A 26,514-nucleotide genomic window follows, 5' to 3' on the forward strand; every position below is an offset into this window, starting at 1 on the left:
GTATGTAAGTAACTTCAAACACATGGTTAAGTCCCATTGATTTTAAAGGTAAGCACATGCTTAAGAGCTTTGCTAAATCAAGATTATTGTGCATAAAGTTAATCATATTTACATGAGTCTCGGTGGGATTAAAGCCACAGCGACGTGTCAGGGAGTAAGTCTGTAGTAGATTTGGAAGTTGAACCCAGGTTTGATGAGTTCCAGGCCAGTACCTTAACCACAAGGCCATCCTTCCTCTCCGGATCTTAAGGCTATATGAGGACGTGTGAATGAGTTTTTTTTTAAAAAAAGGAAGTCTCAGCAACTATTTATGAAATGGTTAGAAAAATACCTAGAAATTTAGAAAGCATAATTTTTGCTTATATGACTGTACCGAATTTCACAAAACCTTTGGGGTTTTTTAAACATTAACTTCTCCTCTCTCTCCACACAAAGCAGATGAAGATTATTTTCTCATTATATAAATTTGGAAAAAATTGTGGGAAGTTTAGATTTTATATCTAGAACAGTCCTTGCAGCAAGGATTCTAACAACCTAAATTTGAAGATAAATTTATGTCCAGACTTGTTTCCAAATAATAAATGTTCCATAGCAATAATGTATGACACAGATTGTCCGTTCCTCAGTTATTGATGAATGACATGATAGACCTTCTGGGTTATATTGTCTAATAGGTTTTTTTTTTTTTAATGTCAGAAAAATTGCCTTTAATTAGTTTTCCTTCCAATGTATCTTTTCATTTTCTACATGCATGCAATGGAGCGCTTCCTCTGGAGACACTTACACAGTGATGTTGGCTGACATACAAAAGCCTGCAATCTCTGTGGTACAGTTTCCAGGAGTTTATGGGATCCTGCAGGGTTTTTCAGAATTTCTTTCAAGAATCCTGAAGAGTTTCTATGGAACTACTGTATCATGCATAGAGATTCTGTAAGCTCTGCAAAGCACTCAACAGTGTAAATTCCAGCTGTTTGCACTTATTGACTATACTTTTCAGCTGATGAAACTAAAAGGAACAAAGGAAGTACTCCTCAGAATGTGAATGCTTAAAAGGCTCTAGACATTTCCAGCTGGTTTTGAAGTATGTTCTATTATTGACCAAAAAAGGACCTGTATATAAAATGGATAAGCAACGTGTTTATTAATTTAATAATAATAATAATAAAGAACTCTTTACAGAACTTTGATTCTTATAATTTAAATTACCTTAACACACACAAGTCTCAGATTTCTAACCTATTGTGAATGTATTCTTGTGCTGAGCTGAACTTTCTTTGTCACAAACTGTCATCAGACTAAGATGGCAACTTTCTACTTCATTGTGAATTAGTGATTTTTATTATATTAAATATCATTTAAGATATTATTTATTTACTTCTTGTAATAGACAGGAAGTGAGACCAAAAACCTTTATTACGTTTCAGTTTTGCCTGTGAAATCCTATGCAGTTCGTCTCTAGGCTCTTCCCCCAGATCACAGGCAGCTTAACACTTCCGTTATAATGAAATCACTTTTTCTGCAATGGAAACCAAAAGAATGTTGTTATCAAATTTGTGAATGCTATGGAAACCAAAAGAACACAATGTGATCATCAAATTTGTGATTTTGGAAACATACAGGATGAGTAATACGGAGTGAGAAACAACATATTCCATAATCCTTCACAAGCCTCTACAGTGAATAATAAATAGCAGAAAGAACAGCTACTCTCCAAAACATCCTAATTTTTACATTTTGAATTTTCAGTTTTATATCCAACAATTAAACATTCTCTGAAAATTCCTAACATTTAATTCCAGAGTATTTTATAACTATATAAATATGGTACAACACTAGTGAAATGCACTTTCCTTGGAGATGGAGGGTCGCAATTACATATGATACAGCATTTTGGCATAATTCCCTTCTCTTTAGGAAAGTGCCATGGGATCTTTAAAGTCCATGCAGAGCAAACAGGACCTTGTTCTTTTTAGTAGTAGTCAAAAGATAAACATTAGAATTAACTACCTGTTGCTCCATTTATGTAGCTAGGAAAGATAAAGGACTGATTTGACCTTCCTGGGATGTGAATCTCTGGCTTTAGTATTCTAGGCATTCCAAACTTTATGTTTAGAGTATTTAGCTATATCATTCACTTCGCTCGATACACTATTTTGTGCTGCTTTATTGTGACTTTACTCACTCATTGTGTCTTATATTTCAAAGTCTCAATGTCAAATAACTACAGTTACAGGTATATTGTGACTTTTAAAAAGTATCTCAATCCTGTTATTTAGAAGTGATAGATCTATCCAGAGAATCTTTTGTGTCCATTGTTACTGTGGTTCTATATTTCATGCGCAGCATTCTAGAGGGACTTTGTCTCACCAAGAGCAGAACAAGTTGCTTTAAACTAATTTCTGTTTCAGAAAAACAAAAACAGAAAAAACAAAAAACCCACCACAGACTTTTTGTGGAACAGCAATTGGTTTAAAGGAATCTGTCCCATTTTGAGCGCTGTCTGTTTCCATGGCAGCCAGAGCAGCAGCCAGCAGTAGAGTTGTCAGAACTCCTGTTAATTTCCAAGGCAGAATGCTGGAAATGCCATTTTCCCAACATCATCTATGTTCTTATCTAAACAGCTAATATCTGCAGTGTTTTAACTTCGGGAGAAATAATTAGAAAATTGTACAGAGAGCATTTAAAACATATTTTTCTAGCTACATTATTTTATTTTTGCCTTTTCCACAGGTGTAATCATTTGAAAGGTGTATACATTATTTTACTAGTCCCTCCCCAGAGATTTACAGTGTTTATAACAAATCCCCTAAACAGCCTGAACTTTCAACAGCCATTTGGAGCCTCATTTCATAACACCTACTTTAAAAAAAACAAACTTTATGTTCTATCTGAAATGCATAGGATTTGGAATTAGTGCTAGGATTACTATGCACGATGTGAGCTCTGGTTTTGTTCAAGACAAGGAGCAGTGATGAAAGCCTGTCAATCAATATAGATAGCATTGTTCCTACAGGACAGCTATCAATTTATTTTTGGCCTCTTTACATTCCAGTTCTTGTGATTACATATGACTACTTGGAGACACCTTTTCCATAGCATACAAATTACCAGTTCATCCCATGAATACCACAGCAGCTGAAAATCACTTATCTTAACTTTGATAATGGTGTATTTACTTAAGATGCTTTAATAATACCATACCTTTTATTTTCATCAGTTCTACCTTTCACACAATTTTCATTACTCCAGAAATAAGACACATTAATTTGTCACTCTTCAGTAGACCATATATAAAATGTGATGTGATGTATTGGTGATTGTGAATTTGCTTCTTTATATATGCTTGCCTCCATGTACTCAAACAGCAAGGCATTCAATGATGTGCTGCAGGGCCTTTTTCCTTTGTTGCTGTTCATGCTTAACCTTTTGCCCCCCTTTGAATCTTACAGTATGTGAACTCTTAACAATATTCACTGTCGGGAGATGGAGCACAATTAAACTACTTCTATGTAATCCACAACTAGACTGCAATGTATCTCAGAACAGTAAGGTACATTCTGTTACATATGTGGTTACCAGAGAACCGTTTACTCCGTACACACCATCTTTATTCCTTTGTCTGTAGATGTAGAGATTTCCTGATATGCTAACACTAAATGAATTAATAGTGGGAACTCTAGCCTCTGTGGAATAGATCCTCGCCTGGTGAAAATCTGCACAACACCACTGAAGTCAATAGACAGACCTATACTGATTTTTAAATCAGTTGAGGATCTGGCATTCTGATTGTAAGAAATTAACATTTTTTCAATTAAGTTCCAAAGAAACCACTCAGTAACAATAGGATAAAGGTAAACAAAATTGATTTTATTAGAAAGTACTCCTTTTAAGTGATTAATATATTGACTCCCGTTGTGTAAAATTTATAAGGAGGCTTTTCTAAGAATGTGAAAGCCAAATGTTAATGTTGCGATCAAGTGCTGATTTTAAATAAATTACACAATCTAGAGCTAACCAGTGATTTGGCTGACAGCTCAGTTTATAGCTTTTGTTCAGAGGCAGTTTTGAGACTTTATTCCCTCAATTACCAGCGTTATGGAGGAGATATGTCAGATCCTGTAAGTTACAAAAAGTTGTCTGTCTTCAGTAGCCTAGTTCGTGCATTGGTGCTAACATAGGCCTTATTTCTCCAAACACTTACATATATGGTTAGCTTTAAGCATGCTAGTGGTCTGATAGAAGTAAATGGAAATTATAAAATGCCTAAAATTATGTACATGCTTCAAGACTTTGTGGGTTGGAATAACTTACTAAAATTTGTAGTGGATTCACCATCACTGATAATTTTTAAATAAAGATTGGATGTTTCCCTAAAAGATATACTCTAGAAGTTATTTTGGGAAAGTCCTATGGCCTGTGTCTTACAGATGGTCAGACTAGATGACCACAGTGGTCCTTCTGGCGTTGGAATCTATGAATCTAAGGTTCTGGCTCAGGGCCTTTGAGACAGAGTGATTCTTGGCTCTCTCTTCAGTGGTATGAGTGATATTATGTGGATAATTATGCTTGATTCAGGAAGAGGTCATCATTATTGTTTGTCCCTTCTACACCGTAGCCATGACCCAGTATTGTTACTTATCTTTCTGTAATTCAGCGTCTAGGTTAGTGGAATATGTCCATACAGTGGAAGTCTTGGTTTATGCACTTGTTTTTGTCTCTCTTTTTTTACTGAAGACATCCTGCATCATGTATGATGGTGTAATCCATGCAAGGCAGTATAGCAACAGTGTAGGAGTCAGTTACAAAGTACCAATGATGATCCTACAGGATTGACTGAGTTTGGTATCAATTTTGTGTGCATGGCTCAAGCACGACCATATTGGGCCACAGTGCGCCGCAGTTGACCTTCCCTCCCCCTCAAGTACACCAGATGTTTACAGTGCTCAAAGATTATACTATCCCACAATATTTGAAGTTTTTGCTTAGCCCGATGGTGTTTTGGTGAAAGGCGTACACTTGTGTCTTGCTCAGGAACTATGTATGATGATAATTTCTGAGTACACTCAGGAATCCAACTAAACTGTGCTCAGTGTCCTTAAATCTTTTCGATTGGATGGCAATGCAAAGATCACTTGCATAAATGAATCTTCACATGTCAGGGGAATTCTGGTTGGTCATTTGTGTATATGTTAAACAGCAAGGGTAATAGCATTGATCCTTGGGGCAATCTATTGCACTGAGTGTGTCATGGACTATTTTGATCACCTAGCTCAACAAAGAATGTTGATTTTTGAACTCCAAGGAGATGACCTGGAGCATCTTGCTATTTCTCAAAATTCTTGCCAGTTTAAATAGAAATACACAATTGTTCACAGTGTCGTAAGCAGCTGACAGTTCAACAAACACAGGCCCTGTAATTTTACATGTTTCAGTCATCTGTGATGTATTGGGTTAGGTTTGCAACTTGGCCACAGCATGAACATCCTGTGCAGAAACAGCCACTCCAAGTCTCCCTGTGAGAAGGTCTAGTTTTCTGACCCATCTAGGAGTACAGGAAGTATACAGATTTGAGAGATCCTGAACTTTGTCTTAGAGCAGAGATGTTTTTGCATCCGTAAGTGAGACATGGACTTCATGCAGTAGGCAGCATGAGCTGCTTGTTGGAGCACATCCAGTTTGCTGTGACCGTTTGATCTCTGCTTGCATCTTAGGTAGTTGAACTCATAAAAATGCACTCTACAGTGTTCGACCCCATCTGTACCAAAGGTTCTGGTGCTTCAGCTCCGAGCTTCTAGATCTTGGTCTTCTGCCATGAGATATTCAATTCCATAGTGTGTGTGACATCTTGGAAACTTTGAAGGGCAGGGCTGAAATTCCCTGGCTTCTCTGTAAGCAAGCCAGCATTGTCATCATAGTTTTGTTTGGTGAAAAGTTCTTGACCAGCTTGACTCTGGTATGTGGAGTGGCAAATCTTAATATCCAGTTGATATTTTGACAGAATAGTGCCAGAGCAAGAATGTATCCCTGCTGCACACTTGAGGTTGTATGGAAACACTGCTCTCTTGCACCAGTACCGGAATGAAGGTCATGCACCAGATTTAGCAGAACATCTGGGACACCAGCTCGTTTCAGTGCAAGCCAGTCAAATCAAAAGCCACTTCGCTGTTGATATATGCAACATATTTTTTTAAAAAAGAAAGAAACATTGTCAAAACCACCTAGTTGTGTAGACCTGGCCTGTGTACACAAGTGTTCTTATTACTTTTTCCCTCATCTTCCTGCCCTTGCTCCCTCTGTCTGTTGCAACATGTCCCATTAAACTGTACATTTTTTAGGGTAGGGAGCAGCTTTTATTGTTCGTTTGTGTATCACCTAGCACAATCAGCCTGATCCTGACTGGGGGCTTTAGGCACTACTAGAATAAAATATTGATAAATATGCAGCACGGCCACCCACTCAGTTATGGTAGAGCTGTGTGCTGGGAATTATATGGCAATGAAATGTGATCATGAAATTATTAACTGAGCATTCTGATTCAATTGAAAAAATAAAGAGTGGGGGGAGAACATTTACTTCCTGTTAATAATTTATCATGCACAAAACAAAATGACTGTTAAGGGATGGATTTTTTTCATATTTTTGACTGGCAAATTTTCCATGATCGCTTCACTCTACATGGAAAATAGGTTGATTTTTATTTTTTAGGGCACACGTTCCACACTGAAACCCTGGAGAAGGCTTAGCCTGCACTGTTTTTCTGACAGGTATAAAGTATCATTAATTCAAACAATTAGTGTAAATTCTGTTAACCTTATATATAGGTATTTTGGCAGCAGCCATTCTTATAGTACTGGTTGTTTCAATGATCTCATGTAATAAGAACATGCCTGTTCTCTCTTCAATCCACATGATATTAGTGCTGAGTACTGCTATAATATGGCTTGTTCCTGCCCCTTTGTGTTATCTGTGCTGGAGGACAGGATTCAAAACTGAAGCCTGACACCGAGGCTTTGGCGCAGCAACAATTTTCAGAGAAAGCTGAGCAATTCAGTCCCTTTTCAGTCAAACTATTTTTAAGGTGTATTTTAGGAAATACTTATGCCTTATTAAGAGCTTTAAAGAGGTTATTTGGTTTTACTTTTATTGGCAGACATCAGTGTTAGCTCTTTCCTTTTTTCCTCCGGACTTGGAAACTTGCCAATAGAAATCCAAATCCTTAAGGTGGTGGGTGGAGCCTTGGGGATATGGGGATACAAGTATGCCCTGTCCTCCCAAAAATAATCTGTATATTTGGTAATAGCACAAATGGATGTTGTGGGCAATATTTGCACTTTAAAATAAAATATTTTATATGTTTTTGCCAAACATAATTGTAAAAGTTGAGACTAAAGTAATTAAGGCTATTCATTGTAAAGAATACCCAGGTCACTCTAGATATAGATGGAATAATACCCTTTTGTAGTACCCACTTCTCTCACATTCACTAATTTAACCTAATGTTTAAGTCACTAAAAAGGACACTGCTGTTGAGTTTCAGAATTGCCTTGAGATTGTGTCCCAGGAGGCATCTTCTTTCCACTAATTAAAGGCTAATTTTGCCTTGACATTTTTCTGCAAATTCTGCCTAACTCATCAGCCTTCTCATTGTCACTTTTGACTGATCTATTTATATCTGTGAGGGTATCAGCTTCCCCTGACCATGGTCCTTAACATAGCCTCAGAAAAGTTTTGAACCATGTACAGGTTCCTTCAGTGAAGAGCCAACAGTGTAATGACTCTGCTGCTGAGCATAGAATTGGAAGTGGATGCAATCTTGCCCTTGTATGAGGAATGAAGATGAATTTTCTCATATGTTACTCCTTTCCTGAGTTGGCACAAAAGCTGCTATTTCAGGGTTTTTTTTATTCTAGCTATTTAAAAAATAACTTCAAAATACCAAACTGTGGGCTGGATCACCCTTTCTCATGGTAAAACCTGCGTAAGAAGGTGAAAGAGGAAGAAAAGTATTGAAAGGATTCCATTGCTGAACCTCTCACATATTGCTCCCTTAGAGCAAGGGTTTGCCCCTTCCCCCCATAATAAGCCACACTTCAAACCCCATATGCGTCTCAGGAGGTCAGTGCTATGCATATGGAGGCCCTGAATCGCCAGCTGTAATAGATCTGTACTGCCAGGATTCCCCTCTCCCATGGCTGCTGCTGACATCACCAGCCCCATTATGAAACTGTTAATAGAAGCTCTGGTAATATTCGTTTTCCAAGTAAGCTCCATTGGGAATGTTATGTCTTCCTCCCTCCCAATCAGCATGAGGCTGCCCACTCCCCTTCCCTCATTCTCTTTCCAGCTGTGGATCCTGATCCCACAGAGCCTCATCCATGTTGTCTTGGGAAGGGAGCACAATGCTAAATAGTAGTCTTACCCCTTCTATGCAAGAATGGGAAGATCATCTCTGTGGTGATCTGGGGGAAACAATCTGACCCAGTAATTAACAAATAAATTGACATACCTAATTTGTGTATATCTTGAAAGTTTTTAAGATATACAAGTGCAAAATCAAGTATCTCAAACCAGTAAACCTCCACCCCTTTCATGTAGTTTATCAGCCAAACTGATTAAATAAAAATATGGTAACGCTATCTGTTCCTGCACTAAGACCTTGTACTAGCCTACAGTAATTTTTGTTCTAGCCTACAGTAATTTTTTTCTTTGAAATTTTTGAATAATTAGTGTTTCATAAAGTGAGAAACTAATAGCACTTATTTGAGCCAGGCTGAAGGAGTAGATACTGCGCAAGCTTCCCACTCACAAAGCTTCCAGTCCATACTGCTGTTCCAGTTGGGGAGGGATTTCAAACAGAGATTACCAATCATACAAAATTGTGTTGTGGATTTGTAGTGTGGAGACCAATCTTAGAATTACTTTTTATGTTGGATATACTAACACCTGAAAGTGTTTTATTATGGTGTTAAAATAGCCTTAGCTGTTCAAAAAGTTTTCTGATGATCTTGTCAGGAACCCCCAAAAAGGTAGGAAATAATGTAATCAAATTGTAGTTCTGTCTGCTGCAATTTTCAGCTTCCCTAGGCCTAAGGTAATGGGCCATCATAAGACTCATAAGGGAAGACTCAATCGAACCAAGTAACAAGATGAACAGCCTAGTAGGAATTGTAAACATCAAAAATCACATCTTTTTACAGAAAGCGAACCATCTGTCTGTTATGGTAGATGGATCCCACTGATGACTGACTGGATTCCTCATACCTATTGTAATAGTACCAGCATTCATTTTCATATTGATCCACTGTGTTAACAGGTGCTGGAATCCTGCAGAGATGGTGGTTCCTATGGACTAGTGTCAGGTGTAACTTGTTATCTCTGCTCAGGACATCAGAATAACTCATTAGGCATAGAGAACTTGGGTGTCTGATAGAAGCTGAGGATGTGGTTTACATTTCTGTTGTTTGAATTCCCAGCAAAGCCAAGCCCAAGTGTGGAGTAAAGTTGGTCTACATACAATGTGTGTGTTTGTACTCTGTTCTGGCCAGGACAGGAACTCCACCGGCTTTTGTTGTTTACAAGCAATGTCAAAAGAATCATTAAGTTTAAAGGAGATAGGGGAAAGCCAATTTATGTTTGCACAGTTATGATCCACCCAAGGAACAAAACAATTGATTCTGTCTGGAGAAAACTTTGCACTGAGGTAGTCATGACATGCTGCTTCTAAATCATATTGTTTGAATAGTAATGCGCCTACCCAACCTGTATAGGTATTACACACTTGATTTTTAGACATATTGTCCATTTAGTCTTATGATAATTCTGAGCTTTCTGCGTTTCCATGGTTACATCAGATAGAAGCCAGTACTAGAACATACAGTGTTATTTAATCCCTGGACACCAGTTATTGGATTCCTCAGTGCTGTGTGCTAATTCAATAAGAAATTGTTAGTGCTAAACCCAGGTGTTTAAGGTTAATATTATAAAGTTAATTCTTCTCCGAGTGCTGTCCCTGTGGGTGCTCCACTTCCGGTGTTGGTGCATCCTGACTCCGTCGATCAGAGATTTATGGTAGCAGTGTCTGTGCAGGTCACGCGTGCGCAGTAGGCATCTCATGGTGCGGTTGGTGCCATGTCTAGCGTGCACACAACCCGAGCCCTCCAGTTTTTTCTCAATCGTCCTTGGCTGAAGATGGAGCTCTGGGGCAGTGTTCATTACTCTTCCAAACCTTTCAGAAAAAAATACATTAGTTAGTCATATAGAGAGTTGTAGTTAGTGTTAATGTTAGTTTTTATTATCAAAAAAAGTTTACTTTTATCCAGTTTACCGTCCCTTCACCGGGCGTGGTTAACTTTTAAGATGCCTGGTTCCCCAGGCTTTAAGCAATGCAGCTCATGCTGCGAAGCAATGCCCATTTCAGATGAACACGCTTTCTGTGTCCAATGTCTTGGGGCCTACTGTAGCAATCTAAAATGGAGAGCCCAGTGTGACCGGTATTTCAGACTCAAAATAATCTTGATGGAGAAATCTCTCCAACCTGAGCCAGACCAACAGACCTCCTCTCCGGGCACCCCCCGCTGCAGGGACAGGAGACATGCCTTCCTCTAAAAGACCAACGAAGAGGGCACAGACGTCTCTGCAGAGAGCACCACAGAAACAATGGTGGTCTCCTGCCAGGTTGCTACCCCTGATCCCGACACGTGCTTAGGTGAGCACCTATGACACTCCTTCAGCACCTTCGGCACTGCCAAGTCCCAAGTGAAGGAGATGGAGTCAAGACACAGATGGCAATGACACTCCTCCATGGCACCGAATTCACCTGTAAGGGACCCGGTACTGAGCATCTCCTCAGGCACCATGCCTCTGTCCCAGATTCAGTCTCATGGGGGGGACATGGAGCTCCCCACTACTCCACTCACGATTTCAGCTGGCGGGGTAGGTGCACTGGGGCTTAAGCTATGGCTGGTGGGGAGGGGCACTGGGGCTGAAACTGGGAGCAGAACTGCAGGGAGCCCTGGCGCTTCCTTCTTAGCTAAAGCCCCAAGCCCCGGGGACCCCTGTGGGGCTGAAGCCAGAAACAGAGCCGTGGTTCTGAAGCCCCAAGCCCCAGCACTACCACTGGGTCTAAAGCCTTGAGCCCTGGTGCTCCCATAGGGCAGAAGCCCAGAACCCCAAGGGTCAGAAGCCCTGAGGCCCCCACCCAGAACCCTGACCACCCCCACCCTGCAGCTGCAGCCCCAACTCCCCCCAGCCTGTAGGAGTTGGGGCTAGCACCTAACACTAGTACTGTGGTGCAAGCTCTTCATAATGAAAGTTGAGCTTACAAATGTAGCATTATGTACAAAAAATAACTGCATTCAAAAATAAAACAGTGTAAAACTTCAGAACCTACAAGTCCACTCAGTCCTACTTCAGCCAATCGCTCAGACAAACAAGTTTGGTTACAATGTGCAGGAGATACTGGTGGCCACCTCTCGTTTACAATGTCACCTGAAAGTGAGAACAGGCGTTTGCGTGGCACTGTTGTAGCCAGCATCGCAAGATATTTACATGCCGGATGCGCTAAAGATTCATCTGTCCCTTCATGCTTCAGCCACCATTCCAAAACACATGCGTCCATGCTGATGACGGGTTCTGCTCGATAACAATCCAAAGCAATGCAGACAGACGCGTGTTCATTTTTATCATCTGAGTCAGGAGCCACCAACAGAAGGTTGATTATTTTTTTTTGGTGATTCGGGTTCTGTGATTTCCGCATCGGAGTGTTGCTCTTTTAAGACATCTGAAAGCATGCTCCACACCTTGTCCCTCTCAGATTTTGGAAGGCACTTCGGATTCTTATACCTTGGGTTGAGTGCTGTATTGATCCTTAGCAATCTCACATCGGTACCTTCTTTTCGTTTTGTCAAATCTGCTGTGAAAGTATTCTTAAAACGAACATGTGCTGGGTCATCATCCAAGACTGCTATAACATGAAATGTATGGCAGAATGCAGGTAAAACACAGAGCAGGAACATATCCTTCTCCCCCAAGGAGTTCAGTCACAAATTTAATTAACACATTATTTTTTGAACAAGCATCATCAGCATGGAAGCATGTCCTCTGGAATGGTGACCGAAACATGAAGGGGCATATGAATGTTTAGCATATCTGGCATGTAAATACATTGCAACGCCGGCTACAAAAGTGCCATGCAAACGCCTGTTCTCACTTTCAGGTGACATTGTAAATAAGAAGGAGTCGGCAGTATCAACCGTAAATGTAAACAAACTTCTTTGTCTTAGCAATTGGCTGAACAAGAGGTAGGACTGAGTGGACTTGTAGGCTCTAAAGTTTTACATTGTTTTGTTTCTGAGTGCAGTTATGTGACCCCCAAAAAATCTACGTTTGTAAATTACACTTTCACGATAAAGAGATTGTACTACAGTACTTGTATGAGGTGAATTGAAAAATACTATTTATTTTCTTGATAATTTTTACAGTGCAAATATTTGTAATAAAAATAATATCAAGTGAGCACTGTACACTTGTAATAGAAATCAATATATTTGAAAATGTAGAAAAACATCCAAAATATTTAATACATTTCAATGAGCATTCTATTGTTTAACAGTGCGATTAATCGTGATTAATTTTTGTAATCACAGTTAATTTTTTTGAGTTAATCGTGAGTTAACTACGATTAATCAACAGCCCCAGTTACAACTTAACTTCATGCTGCTCCAAGAAAGAAAGAAAAATCAAAATTAAACCATTCAAATTGAATTTTTTAGAAAAATATTTCCATGGTTACATTAGTTCCCTTACTAATTAACAACTATTGCAACACCACAATCTATTCCATTACATATAGTGAGTGTTTTGAAGTTGCTATGGAAATGCTATTAACTCAATATTGATTTTTAATATATTTGCATCTCACATACATGATTTTCTTGACATTCTTTTTTGTTGCTACATTTCTCTGGTCTCTGCCCTCCTTACTACTTATAGCAGGGGTTGGCAAACTAAAGCTCCCTGCCTGCCCTGGCCCCGTGCCGCTCCCAGAAGCGGTCGGCATCATGTCCCTGCAGCCCCTGGTGGCGGGGGGCAGGCAGAGGGCTCCACGCGCTGCCCCTTGCCTGCGGGTACCACCCCCAAAACTCCCTTTGGCTGCGGTTCCCCGTTCCTGGCCAGTGGGAGCTGCGGTGGGTGGTGCATGCAGGCGAGGGCAGCAAGTGGAGCCCTTTGCCCCTCCCCACGCTCAGGGGCCTCAGGGATGTGGTGCCAGCTGCTTCCGGGAGCAGCACGGGGCCAGGGCATGCAGGGAGCCTGCCTTAGCCCCGCTGTGCGCCGCTAACACCCCAGAGTGGCTCAAGGTAAGCTGTGCCAGGCTGAAGCCCACACCCTGAACCCCTCCTGCACCCTGCACCCCAACCCCAGGCCCCAGTCGTACATTCATGGCCCTGCATGCAATTTCCCCACCCAGATGTGGCCCTTGGGCCAAAAAGTTTGCCCACCCCTGACTCGTACAGTGTACAACAACACTGTAATCCTGAAAGAGGTACTCCAAACAAAACTGCTCTAGTAGTGTCATTACGGCTTAAAAACGCAGAGCTACTTTTAATTCCTTCCCCTTTCAACAATATTATTATTAATATAATTACCTTTTACACAGAGCTTTTCCTCTGCAGAAAGTACAGTTTTACAAAGGTGGGTAAGCATTATCATCCTTATTTTACAGAAGGGAAAACTGAGGCATGAGGCAGCTAAGTGATTTGTTCAAGATCACACAGTGAGTTAATGCCAGAGTTGGGACTAGTATATAAGTCTCCTGTTCTTAACAATAACAACACCTTGCACTTCTCTAGCACTTTCTATCTGAAGACCTCAGAGCTGCTCACAAATATTAACTAAGACCTTGTCTATGCTGGTATTTTTGTATTTGTGCAGCTACACTAATGCAACTGCCCGAGTGCAACCCTTGAGGTGGATGTGCCAGACCAATGTAAAAAATGACTTGCACTTGTGCAGCTTAGCCCAATTTAAAATGATCTAACTTTCTCAATGCCTGTATGACATAGGAAGGTATTATCCTTTTTTTTCAGGTTTGTGTCTGAGTCTGGAATTGCATTCAGATATCTCCACTCTCAGTCTTATGTTTTGGCCAGAAGGCCATCTTCCTCCTCCCCGCCCCCTTCATAAAACAGGAAACAAGCTGATTCCCTTTTATACTCTGAAAACAATTAATGCTGTGCTCCGACTAATTTTGCAAAAATTACATTCATTTTGATGTTCTTTATAGTTTGGTTTGAATCCTAAAGAAGTACAATGGGAACAGTGTCTCCTAATCATACAGCCAGGAGTTATCAGAGGAAATCTTTAGAATGCAGTATAATTTGTTTTACGTAGCCTACATCACACAAAGTATCAAGGCATGCTTTACTGTGAGAGAATGTGTTTATTATTTCTCTGTAGGTTAATTGTTTGGTTAAGCTGTGTTTATCCTCGTTTGCTAATATAATGAAAAATTTTAGACATTTAAAGAAAATAAAACCACTCTTACAGATGAACATTAAAATATTAGGGGGAGGGAAGTTAGATATTTTTAAAACAAATAACGTAAAATATTTTTGTAAAAGAGAGGCTGCAGTCATCTCTATGAAGGAAAACTGAATACTTGAAAGTCAATGGGACCTGTGCTTCTAAATTCCTTGAAAATACAACATCAGTGTTGGTTCTGTCAAGGGCATGGGTGTTGCCACACGTTAGTCATGCAAGGAATCCCATAGAAGTCAGTGAGGCTGTGAGTAGTGTTATGGTTATCGGAATCAGGCTCTGTATTGGGTGCTGTTTTAATGGGCCTTTGACAAGATATCAGGTTCAGATACCTTGCATGAGGATACAGAGCTCTGATTTACCTGTCTATTACAGGTCTACTCCAGGAAATCTTTCTGTTGCATGTAAAGTCAATAACAATAATTATTACTTATTACATTCATGCAAAGGGGTCCCAAACAGATCAGGGCCTTTTTGTGTAAGGCACAGTATAAACATATAGTGGTCTATTTATCCATCCTTAAGACTCCCCATTTTGGATTTACAGAAAGTGGTGTACAATGCTTTAACAGTATCATAAGGAAAAGTATAAATGGCTAAATGGATTATTTTAAAAAGCAGTACATTTTGTGCATAAAATACTGCAGCCCTGAAGTCTTGGCATTGGTTCTTATTCCCAGTACTCTCTGCTGTTTTCCAAACTAAAGACCTATATAAGTTTAGACAGTGACACCAAAGGAAACCAAATTAAAACTCCATTTCTATTTAAAATTATTTCAGATGGCCAAATTAAACTTTGGGCTACCAAATCTTTTTGTTTTGTGTTTTTACAGCTCCTAGCACAATGAGATCCTTGTCTATGACCAGAGCGTCTATGTGCTGTAATAGTATAAATAATAAAAAATAACTACCTATTTGAATATTTCATGAAGATTTCTTTGGAGATTATTTAAATAAAATATAGAATAGTTACCTCTAAAGTTTGGGCAGGACTTCCTTCAAATTACTAAATGGCAGGTTTATTCAGTATTTAAATTAGACCATTGAGACAGGGTAAATCTCTCATTAATCAAGCAAGAAATTAATCTCTTCTTCAGTTCTCTATTTTTAAAATGGGAGAAATTCCCCTTTGTAAAATACTGAGATATTCAAGTCAAAGATGTTATATAAGTGCAAAATTTTATTATTATTATTATTATTATTATTATTGTTGTTTTTTATTATTGAGGAAATCAGTGTAATGTGATTTCTTTAATTTGAAATTCATATCCTTCTGTATTAGAATCTGAAATTGAATCTAGAATCTGTTGTACATAAATCTAAAAAATCTCATCATATTTGTGAAAAAAATCATAAAATAGAATATGAAAATTTGAATTCTTAACAGCATTAATATATCACTACAGAATACTGGTGTGCTTTGGGTTCTAGACATGTCAGAAGGACATATAGTCACTATGTGTTTTTACTGAAGATGTAATATTACCAAAGATTTTAAAAAGTAATCTACAGACCTATTATACAATATCCTGTGTCTGTTACTGAATAGAAATATTTTGATTGTGTTCAAAGTTGAAATATTTGACTTCTTAATTAGAATTTATATTGTTCTTTTCTGCAGCTTTAAGTAGGAGATAGTATCATAGCATGTGAATTAATGATTGCTATTTTCTTTTGCCAGTACTTCAGCTTAGGCTGCAGCAAAGACGGACAAGAGAACAGCTGGTGGACCAGGGCATCATGCCACGTAAGACTAATTTTATTTACAGTAACTTGTATCATATTTCAAGACATATAAAATAATTGAAGATGAAAATTTCTAAGGAAAGCAGTCGTGATAACTTTGTCATTTGATTATGTTCATGTAATACCTACAGGAAAATTATAGCTAATTTAAATAAGAGGTATTTAAAATACAAGGTAAAGACAGTAAACTAAATTAATCTGCAGACAGAATAGCCACTGTGTTAGCGTCCCCCTAGAGTTGGAGACATTTGAAATAAGAGCAGACAAATGATAGAAAATACTGGGCCTAATTGTTCTTTACAACAGTTTAACCTGTGAGTAACTTCACTGCAAATGGTTGAATTACACCAATGAAAGCAAGTGGACAAATAAGGCTTACTGAATGACTTAGGAAGTCATTTCCATCTCTAATTCTATGATATAGTCTAGAACAAAGTTACTGTTTATTACAGTTACAGTTTGAAAATGTAGATAATTTAGATGCTTTTTATTGGATTTACAGTACTATGTATCTGAAATTACTATATTGTATTTTTAAAAATATATGGTTTCTTTGTAAATGATTTCAGTACTTTAAAGTAAACTAACTATATTTGGTCTTAAGGTCCATTTTCCCCCTTGACTTTGCTTATTTAGGGTTAGTGGCTGTTTCACAAGCACAAAGGTACCCTAAAGTCAGTTTAATCAACAGCAGAAGATCCCCATGCATAAGGGATTTGAGTGGCATAGAGCTGCTGTTCCAACTCCAGCACCATCACCGCTCCATGCCCCATGAAAAGGAGAGGGCTCTGGTTGTGGTGTTTTTATGCCCTGGCTATCCCTGACTGCCATAACATTCTTTAGGGACCATAAGCAGCTGGACCAAGTTAGAGCAGCCTATGGCTATTCTAACTTATGCTAGCCGGGTGGAAGGCAGCCCTAGGATCAGGGGAGTGCAAAGATAGATTAAAGCCACCTTTGATACCACCATCCCTAGTTGCATTGAATACTTTTTTCTCCCCTACCTCTGAGCATCTTTACCTTAGTCCATTTTTAGAATCAGTGGAAGTTGACAATGTCTAGTAAGAGAAGACTGGACTCCGTAGATTATGGACCCCATTAGAAAAATTATTCTTTATGCAATAAACAAATAAACCTATTTAAAATTACAAAAATACATTAGTTACAATTATTATAAATAATATTCAAGTCTTCACTGGTTGAAGTCACAATTCGTTGCATTCCTTGCATGACTTCTTGAAATTAATCTCTTCTTGGAAGTTTCCAGTTACCCAACACACCTGAGACTGCTTAACCATAGTATCCTCTTAACCTTTTCAGTACAGTAGTGGCTTATCAGTAAGGCTACATTTTAGTAAAGGATATTTTTAGTAAAGGTCACAGGCAGTAAACAAAAATTCACGTCCCTTGACCTGTCCATAACTTTTACTATATACCCCTGACTAAAACTTTGGGGGTGGGATAGCACTGAGCGGGGGCGCAGGTGCTGGAGCGGCGGCACGGGTACTGGGGAGGGTCGCAGCTGGGGGGAGGGCACCATGGGTGCTGCGGCAGGGGCAGATTTCCTACCTGGCTCCTGGGAAGCGGCAACCTCCAGCTCCTAGCTCCACGTGCTGCCTCCACTCGACCCCAAACCCCGGTTCTGACGCTCCCATTGGCTGGGAACCTTGTCCAATGGGAGCTGCAGAGGAGGTGCCTGTGGGTGGAGGCAGCACGTGGAGCTAGGAACTGAGGGAAGGGAGTTCCTGTCACCCTTCTGGGGAGCTCCTCCACCCCCCGGTAAGCACCGCTCTGCACCCCAATCCCCAGCCCTGAGCCTCCCACACCCAAACTCCTGGTGCTAGGGAGTGGGGGGGTTGAGACTGCCCCAGCAGCAGCTGGTGCGGCTGGCCTAGGGGCTGCCTGAGCTGCTCAGGCGGCTCCCAGGCCAACTGCAGGGGCCACCCCAGAAGTCACGGAGGTCACGGAAAGTCATGGAATCCGTGACTTCCGTGACAAACACGGAGCCTTACTTCTCAGTGATCTTCATCTATACCTTATCTCTCAAGGACAGCTGGGCTTTCAGCTACAATGTTGCAGACTTCTTACACTGTGGAGTGGGCTCGGAGGGCACCTTTCTTTTTCTGTCTGGGAATCAACAGACTTCACTAGGAAAGTGAAGAGATAGCACTTTAAAAATACAAATGTTTCCAGGATTTTTTTCCTTAATTGTTTATATTTTCTTGAAAATTGCTTCAGAATGAAACACAGCATTATGGTGCTATCCTATTTTAACTGTACTTTACTTTGAATATTTTGTGCTTTTACAATGTTTAAAAACAGATTAGTGCAGACAGTTCTTAGTAAAAGACAATTTCTTTACCTGCCTGTTGAATGTTTTGTGCATTGATCTTTCCTGTATTTATTATTAGAGAAAATAAATCATAAGTGAAGGGTATTTCAAAATATTTCAGTATTTTGAATGGTGGCTGATAAAATTCTACCATAGAGCACTTTATTGGTAAATAGCTAGGGGACACCAGCATATGACATAGGTAACATAAAATATTAGAATTTATTAGGGTATCACAGTGTACCTTAAAAATGTTCTAATGTGCTCTGCCTATGCTTGAGAAGTGGAGTTTGTTTTGCCTTCATGATCAACAGCTTTGCTTAGCTACAAATCCCAATTTAGAATCTGTACCTCTGTTATATCAGTGAGTTACAGTAATTTTCTATGTGAGAAAAAGACTTAACCTGTACATATTTTAACAATGAGCTACAATCTCAGAGTGGAATGCCTCCCTGTGCAGAGGGCCAGCACAAAGAATATGCAGTACTTCAGTCCCACTTAAGCTTTCTGCACAGGGATGAATTTAACCTTCAGTAAATACAAGCAAATAATAAATAGAAAGAGTCAGATGCTGGGCAAGTAAAATGGAGTCCCACACCTTATGTAGTGTTGAGTGCAAGATGTCTATCCTTAACTAATACACTGATTAGAGCATTTCATTTGGAAACCATTTCCTGTCAGTTTAACTCTTTCTTTCTTCTCACAGCTTTGAAAAGCCCAGCTGCATTCCATGAGCAGAGAAAGAGCTTGGAACGAGCCAGGGTAAGGGATGTAGTTTATACTTTCTTTAAAACTATCAACGTACTATTAATATCTGAAAAAAGAAAGCTAATTTATTACTTATGAAAAACAAAAATAGATCAGTAATGTGAGGTAGGCAGTTCTTAGACTGCATAGGACATTTTATTATCATTGCAAATAGTTTATGGTAATATTCTGGAAGAATCCCTAAAATTGAAATGCAACATTTGTAGCAAATCTCTTGTGTTGAGTGGGAGTGTTCTTAATTCTCCACCGATACCAGACAGGTTGGGGGTTTAAATGTGACGGTACTCTATTGCAGGTCTTCCCCCAGTCCAAGAAGAGCACTGTTAAAATGACAGTAGAGAAAGATGACAGGTTTTGTGCAAGGAAACAGGCCTTGCCTGTGCTGAAGTTTTTATGCACCGTGCAGCTGTACCAGTGTAGGTACTCTAGTGGCTAAAACTGCATCCTGGATAAGCCTTAATCCAGGCAAGAGGGAAAAAAATGCCGCCATCATATGATCCATCCTGACATTCGGTGCTCTCGGACTTCAATAACAGTTGTAGTGCCTGCATGCTTTTTCTGTAGATTGATCCAGCTTTGGATCATTGTAAAATTTACTGGCCTTTCCCCAGCACCAATTCTTCCTCATTCTCCCTTCCCCACTGGTTGCCGTGGAGACACACCAAAGAACAAAGCTCAGTGGTGCATGAATTGCTGCATAGTACACAGAATCATAGCAGTTCCACTCCATTTACGTTCTTCCACAGATGTGGAATGCAGAATATTGCCCTTAGATCTATTTTCAGTCTGCCTGTCTTCAGATTCAAGAAGTCACCACTGATCTGGATCACATTCAGAATTACCTTAAATTATGTAGAAAGGGATGGGGCCATTGATACAGCTACTGCCATGTACAGTACTGTTTCAGGCCACCTTCTGGTACTTTTTTATGGAGGATAATGAATAAATTGATATCTTCTAATACATATCTTTTATAAGAGAGACATAGGTAGGACAGCTGACAATTTTTTTAAAATACAGTTTGAAAACTTTTAATAAAAATCTGGACTCTAGGACAAGGTTAGCTATGCCTGAATTTCTCTGCACAATCCAATAAGAGTCAGTCATCGTGCCATAACTTCATAAAACTGTCCAACTTTAAACTGTGAAATCTAGTCATCTAGATCTTCAAACTTATTCCAAAGAGATGGGTTTCTTTTAAGAAAATTAATAAGGATGTTACTTTGCACAGCACATTTTAATAGCAAAGGTCTTAACTGTGCTAATATGACATGGATCTGCATTATGGTACAGCGTATCTCTGGATTGCTCCTGGGTTGCTTACGCAGGGATTGTGACTCAGACCCTTCAGCCCCTTGCACAGGATGTGTTAATGTGTGTAGAGAAGGCTCTCTATGTACCAACACAAGGGCCAAGAGCAATTTATTCATTAGTGCTGGCTGCTGCTTTGAAGTAGAGATGTCACTAACTTTCAAGTAAAGAAAAAAATTGAGTTTTAAAAGCAGTTCAAAGGCAATTTCTGTCTTGCTTACTGGAGTCATTTTATGTCTGTACTAGTGTGCTGCATTTCCCAAATTCCCATACAATCACACCAATTAGATTTAGATTTCAATCTCCCTTTCTTGCTCTGTGTGTTTAGGTTGGAGGAAGAGGGGTAATTAGGCAGAGTCTGTTTAAGGTGGGTCGTTTTATGGGATCCTTGTTATTTGTAAACTATTCAGAGGAGGGGGACTAAGTTTTATCCTATGCCCTGTAAATTGTCAGCTATACTTACTGTGTAATATAAATACTTCAGTAATCACAAAACATAAAGCCACAACCTAAGCTTTAATGCAAAGTCTTGCCAAAAATTCTGAAGTTTTGATGGCTTTGTTCATAAGGACGAATTTTCAGTACAAAAAATAAATCTCTCCCACAACAGAAAACAGTGATGCTCGTAAAAGTTTGTGTGAATGAACAAATTGCTTTGTTCTGTAGTTATTAGCATTTGTGTGACGCTTTCTCCCCCCCCACCCCCCTTTTATTTAAAGACTGAAAATTTTCTGAAGCACAAGATTCGCAGCAGACCAGATCGATCAGAATTGGTCAGAATGCATATTCTGGAAGGTAGGAACCCATATATCCTGTTTTTCAGGCTAAGGGTTTATTTTAGTTTTGGGCTATCTAACTGAATCAAGCTTAGTTATGAGGTACTTATTAAGGTGCAGGACTTCTTTTGCATGCCAATCTGTAGTTCAGGTAATTGGCACTCCATGGAGACTTGAACCAGTGGGGAGGAATCTTTATCCTTAATCCATAGGACAGCAGAGAAGACACTCCTGCCCACGGCTATCTTCTCAGCTGTGAGGAGGATGTCTCTATAGCCACTGTTTCCCTTAAATAAAAATTGTGTTGTATTAGATAAAGTTAATTACTGTATTATCTATCTCCTAAGGGTTGTACATACAGTATACATTGTTGCAGTCTTTCCAGGAAGCCCTGAAACAATCTTTTAAGGGATGTTTTCCGCAGTAGATTAACCATTAATGAGCTTGTCTCTCCACATTTTGTTGCCTTGCTGTTCAGGTAAATTTAATACTCAGAAATAATAAAATCAGTTTTTGAATGGGATGGCATTAGCATGCTTTAATATTGAAATCCCATTGTATGTACAAACAGCAGTATTAAAAACCAAAATGAATTAACAGTATTCCATTTGGTGAAATAGTCTGCTGTTTTTAGTTTTCAGAACATGAACTTGGATACTACACTCAGATCAGGATTCTTCATATTGACAGACCATCTGCATTTTGTCATTAAAATTAGCACACAACAAACATCTAACAACCTTTAAAATTACATTTTAAAATTAAGCCTTTTATAGTTGAGTTTGGCAAGAGAGTCTCCAAATAATTTGTTTTGAAGTTGAAAAACAACAGTTTAATGGATTGCATTCATATTTGTTCTAGGAAAACTGTCATTAGGGCTAAAGTCATATCAAGTTTCTGCACAGTATATTGGGAAACAGCCAAGACGTTACATTTTGAAAATTGGGGTTTATAATGGAAATACCAACTCACCCTTAACTATAAGAGTGCTGCTATAATGTATACATTTTTACTAATATGATCTGCTTTTAGATTTATGAATCATATTAGTTCTGTGTGTCATACTTTTGGTTTCACACACATGATTACAATATATGCTGATATTATTACGATAGAATAAGAAGTGCCTGCATTCTTTAAAATGTCCCTGATGGGTTTTTTCTTTCTACTTCAGCCTACTTAATGAGTCTAGCAGAATAAATTGGTAGTCTTACTTTGGTGACAAAGGCCATGATTTGGCAAAGTGCATAAGCAATTGCGTAATTTTAAACTGACTCAGGTGCTTAAAGTTAAATGTGTTTAAATTCTTTGCTGAATTGGGGCCAAAGTAATTGAAGATTGTTTTTCAGGTCAAATTTGACTCAAATTTTACCTTTGTACAAATATGCTCATAGAATTCGTGAGGATTTTTTTTTTTAATAATGAAAATCTTTTCAAATAAACAAGATATTTCACTGGAGTGTTTTAAGCAAATAAACATTACCCTCTAGAGTTTTCAATTCAAACATAACCTGGAGAATTGCAAGTGAACTTGACAAGAAACTGGCTATCATCAAATGCAAATTGTGAAAGAAATGTCAAAAGTAACCAATACTATATCATAAATTGTTAAGTTGTATAAGTTGTTTTAATTATTTCAGTAACATAGAAAAGGACTTTTTTGTAATTAAACATTTAAATCTGATAGTGCCTCTCTAATAGGTCACCACCATTTATATAGCTGCTTATACTAATAAACAGCATTTTGGTGTCCTATCCGTCTGTTGTAGTGTACAGTAAATATTATACACCTTGTTTATGTTGTGTAGATTCTGTAGCTACAAATTGCATCCTAAATTGATGACAGGGCAGGGTCCTTGATCAGAGTGCCTAAGACACTTGATTTGGGATCCCCAGGTACTACCATAATTTAATAATACAATTAATAATTATTATTAAATACTATGTTGGTTGGTTGAGCCTGTATGAGCTTGATTTCTTTGGCTGGGTATAAGTTTTTTAATTTAAATTTTAAATTTCGTCTTGCGATGCTGAGGAAATTTATTGTAAGTGCACTAAAAAGGACAAATGACTTCCTAAAACCAGAAAGTTTTTCTGAGTTGGTCTTTTTTCAAATGTTTACCTTTTGTTAAAAATGTTACAAATACACATTGTTGTGATGGCTGCAAAAGTGCTATATTTAGCTAATTGTGGGAGGATATTATAAACAAGAGCTATCTAGAACATTTTCCTTTTCTAATATTAATTTTGAGGATCTGTAGATAAGTTAGTACTATATATGTATTTTTATAACAAAATGACACTCTCTAATAAAGGACTAAAATAACTCACCGATGTTTTAAAGTTTTTGACATGCACGGAGGTATGGCTATGAAGATCAAATGCTATTTTGATGGTCTTAAAATGAGACAAAATAGTTAACAAAATCATTAAGAGTTTTATCTCTTTTAGAGACATTTGCAGAACCCTCACTGCAGGCAACTCAGATGAAACTAAAGAGAGCTCGGCTGGCAGATGATCTGAATGAGAAGATTGCTCAGAGGCCTGGCCCTATGGAACTGGTGGAAAAGAACATCCTTCCTGTCGACTCCAGTGTTAAAGAAGCAATTATAGGCAAGTAGAAGAGCTACAACTTGGATCTGTTATCAGTAAGGCAATATGAGAAATTAGTAATTTGAACCTTAACTTTAAAGGTTAGTTGAAAAAAAAACTCGTAAAGTTAATTAGCTATGTATTATGTCAACTTCTAAGATACTTATGCCCTACCAGCACTAAATTGAGCAAAGTAATACTATTTTTATTCAAACTCAGTTTTAACTGTACAGTTGATTGGAGTATAAAGCTATGTCTGTCTTACATGAGTGAATCTTTTAATTATTAAAAATAGTTAAAAATTAATTGACGCTACATAAATGACTCTTATTTAGTCACCTCTGATATTAAGGGACCATCCCACTAAATGCTCAAACATACTGAATACAGTTCTTCTCATCCTTTCTTAGAAGACCATCACCATTGAGCAGCCAATTTTTGGACCCTTGAATATCATTTAAGATGGCTTTTATTGTGTTAAAAATAACATTTATATACAAAAATATTTAACTACAAATCATAGTATGCTAGTTGATTTCCAACATTTCATGGATCCTCTAGCTAGCTAAATATTGACTTCTGAAACTAAATAGTTTATTTATTGCAAACATCCTAGCAGTTGGACAAGAGAGTTATCCCCAAGCTTTGGATGATTACTCATTTGATGAAGACAGCAGTGACGCTTTATCTCCAGATCAGCCTGCTAGCCAGGAATCCCAGGGTTCAGCAGCGTCTCCTGGTGAGCCAAAAACAAGGGACTCGCCATCATCAGTCACAGCAAACACTACTTCTACTACACAGGTACAGTTTATAAATGTCAGAATCAAATCACAAACCTATCTATTGTAGTACTGTATTGCAGTAAAGAGAGCACTGATAAAAAAGCACATTTACCATAACATGATATTTAACTTTCTGTGTGTTTTTGTCGCATTTCACTTCAATGGTGCTCATTCTAGGGTACTCATTCAGACCAGAAGAATATAAGAGAGTGCTGGAAGGCAGGTACATCCGCCTTCAGAATGAGCAGGCCCTTGTTCCCTGGATAGCCAAACAAAGGTTACTCCAGGCCAATTAAGACACCTGATGCCAATTAATCAGTTAAGGCCGTTAGGCTAATGGAGACAGCTGGAACCAATCAAGGTCCCACTTATACTGTTTAAAAGCTCTCCTTCCAGTGCCCTCCAGGAGGCTGAGGTGAAAGGAGCTGGAGGAGAGGAAGCATTGCTGAATCCTGAGGTAAGGGTGAAGCTAGGAAAAGGGGACCACGGGGAAAGTGGCCCAGGGAATCAAAGCAGTTTCAGTGGTGAAGGGAAAACCACCAACAGCTGCTACCATTAGAATCCCTGGGCTGGAACCTGGAGTAGAGGGCGTGCCCGGGTTCTCCCCTCTTCCCACCCCCCCCACCCCCACTCTACAGAGATCCCCTGGAGAAGGGAAGCAGGACTCGGTCCAGGCAGGAGACCGAACTGCATCTACTGAGCTCTATGGAGCAACAGAGACTGTGGGGTATTCCCCCTTCCCATCTCCCACACTGGCCGGTGATGAAAGTAACTCAATAGGCTGTGACTCTTGTCGCTACACTAAGAAAGGGAGGTCACATTGGGGCCATATCAAGTTTCTGAGGCCACTGAATCTTCCCAGAAGTGCGGGACCCACCAATACAGGCTCGGGACTTTGTCACACTAGGTACTGTTGACCAAAGTTGGAGGACATATTTGATCAAAGAGAAGTACTGAAGGCCCCGAACATAACATAGGAAAAGGAGGAAGCAAATAAAGAGCACTAATTGTGTTCTCACCTTTCTTTATTTCCCTCATTTTTTTTCATTAATATTAATAATTTTTAACTCTTCTTTTATCTTTCCTACTGGCCACCATCTCTGTGTTTCTTTCTATGCTATATATGACCCTAGAAATACTTCCTCTTCTTAAATATCAGATTTCATTCATCACACTGCCAAGCAACTCAACAAGCTTTTAAAAACTCTCAATATTATTTGTGTAGGCTACTTTTCATGTTGATAAAATAACCGGCTTCAACTTAAGCAAAAAATCAAAAACTGTTCTTTTTAAAGTATTGTGCTGGTTAAAATCCAGTTACCTCAAAAATGAACTTGTGAGACTTCTTGGTTCCCCTCTGTATGAACATGGTAGAGAAATAGATGGAGTGAACATGACCTACCTGGCTGCCAGTGTATTAAAGAAATCTTTGCTCGTATTCTGTAATGTGGCCTCCCACCATCATATGAGGATTGCATTTTACTTTTCCCTTTATTGCAAGTACCCTTCCTCTGCACCCTTAAAAGCAATGATAACTTTGTATAGCTGTTCCCCCACTTTTCTTGTAGTATTTAGGACACTGAACAAACAGTAAAAAAATCATGGTGGTAAAAAACATAAAATATTAAATCTAACCCTGCAGACTGCTGTTCTGTTTAAAACAAAAAAATCT

General features: G+C 38.9%; 1 protein-coding gene across 18 annotated transcripts in view; it reads left to right on the forward strand.

Annotated features, from left to right (window-relative positions):
• MRTFB (myocardin related transcription factor B) overlaps positions 1 to 26,514 on the forward strand; it is a 224,818-nt gene that overhangs the window by 136,154 nt on the left and 62,150 nt on the right. For 12 of the 18 annotated variants that reach the window (XR_006284263.1, XR_005227203.2, XR_006284265.1 and 9 more), the window contains 5 exons: positions 16,217 to 16,282; positions 19,320 to 19,375; positions 21,412 to 21,487; positions 23,920 to 24,081; positions 24,677 to 24,861. Coding sequence is in view for 14 of the 18 variants with exons in the window: in XM_043523861.1 (XP_043379796.1) it covers positions 16,217 to 16,282; positions 19,320 to 19,375; positions 21,412 to 21,487; positions 23,920 to 24,081; positions 24,677 to 24,861 (545 nt within the window). In the remaining 4 variants the exon portion in view is untranslated. The remainder of the gene's footprint in view (positions 1 to 16,216; positions 16,283 to 19,319; positions 19,376 to 21,411; positions 21,488 to 23,919; positions 24,082 to 24,676; positions 24,862 to 26,514) is intronic. The other 6 variants (XR_006284264.1, XM_037911601.2, XM_043523862.1 and 3 more) reach the window with 1 other exon arrangement.

The sequence above is a fragment of the Chelonia mydas genome, chromosome 10 (genome assembly GCF_015237465.2).
Source record: "Chelonia mydas isolate rCheMyd1 chromosome 10, rCheMyd1.pri.v2, whole genome shotgun sequence".
NCBI classification, from domain to species: Eukaryota; Metazoa; Chordata; order Testudines; family Cheloniidae; genus Chelonia; species Chelonia mydas.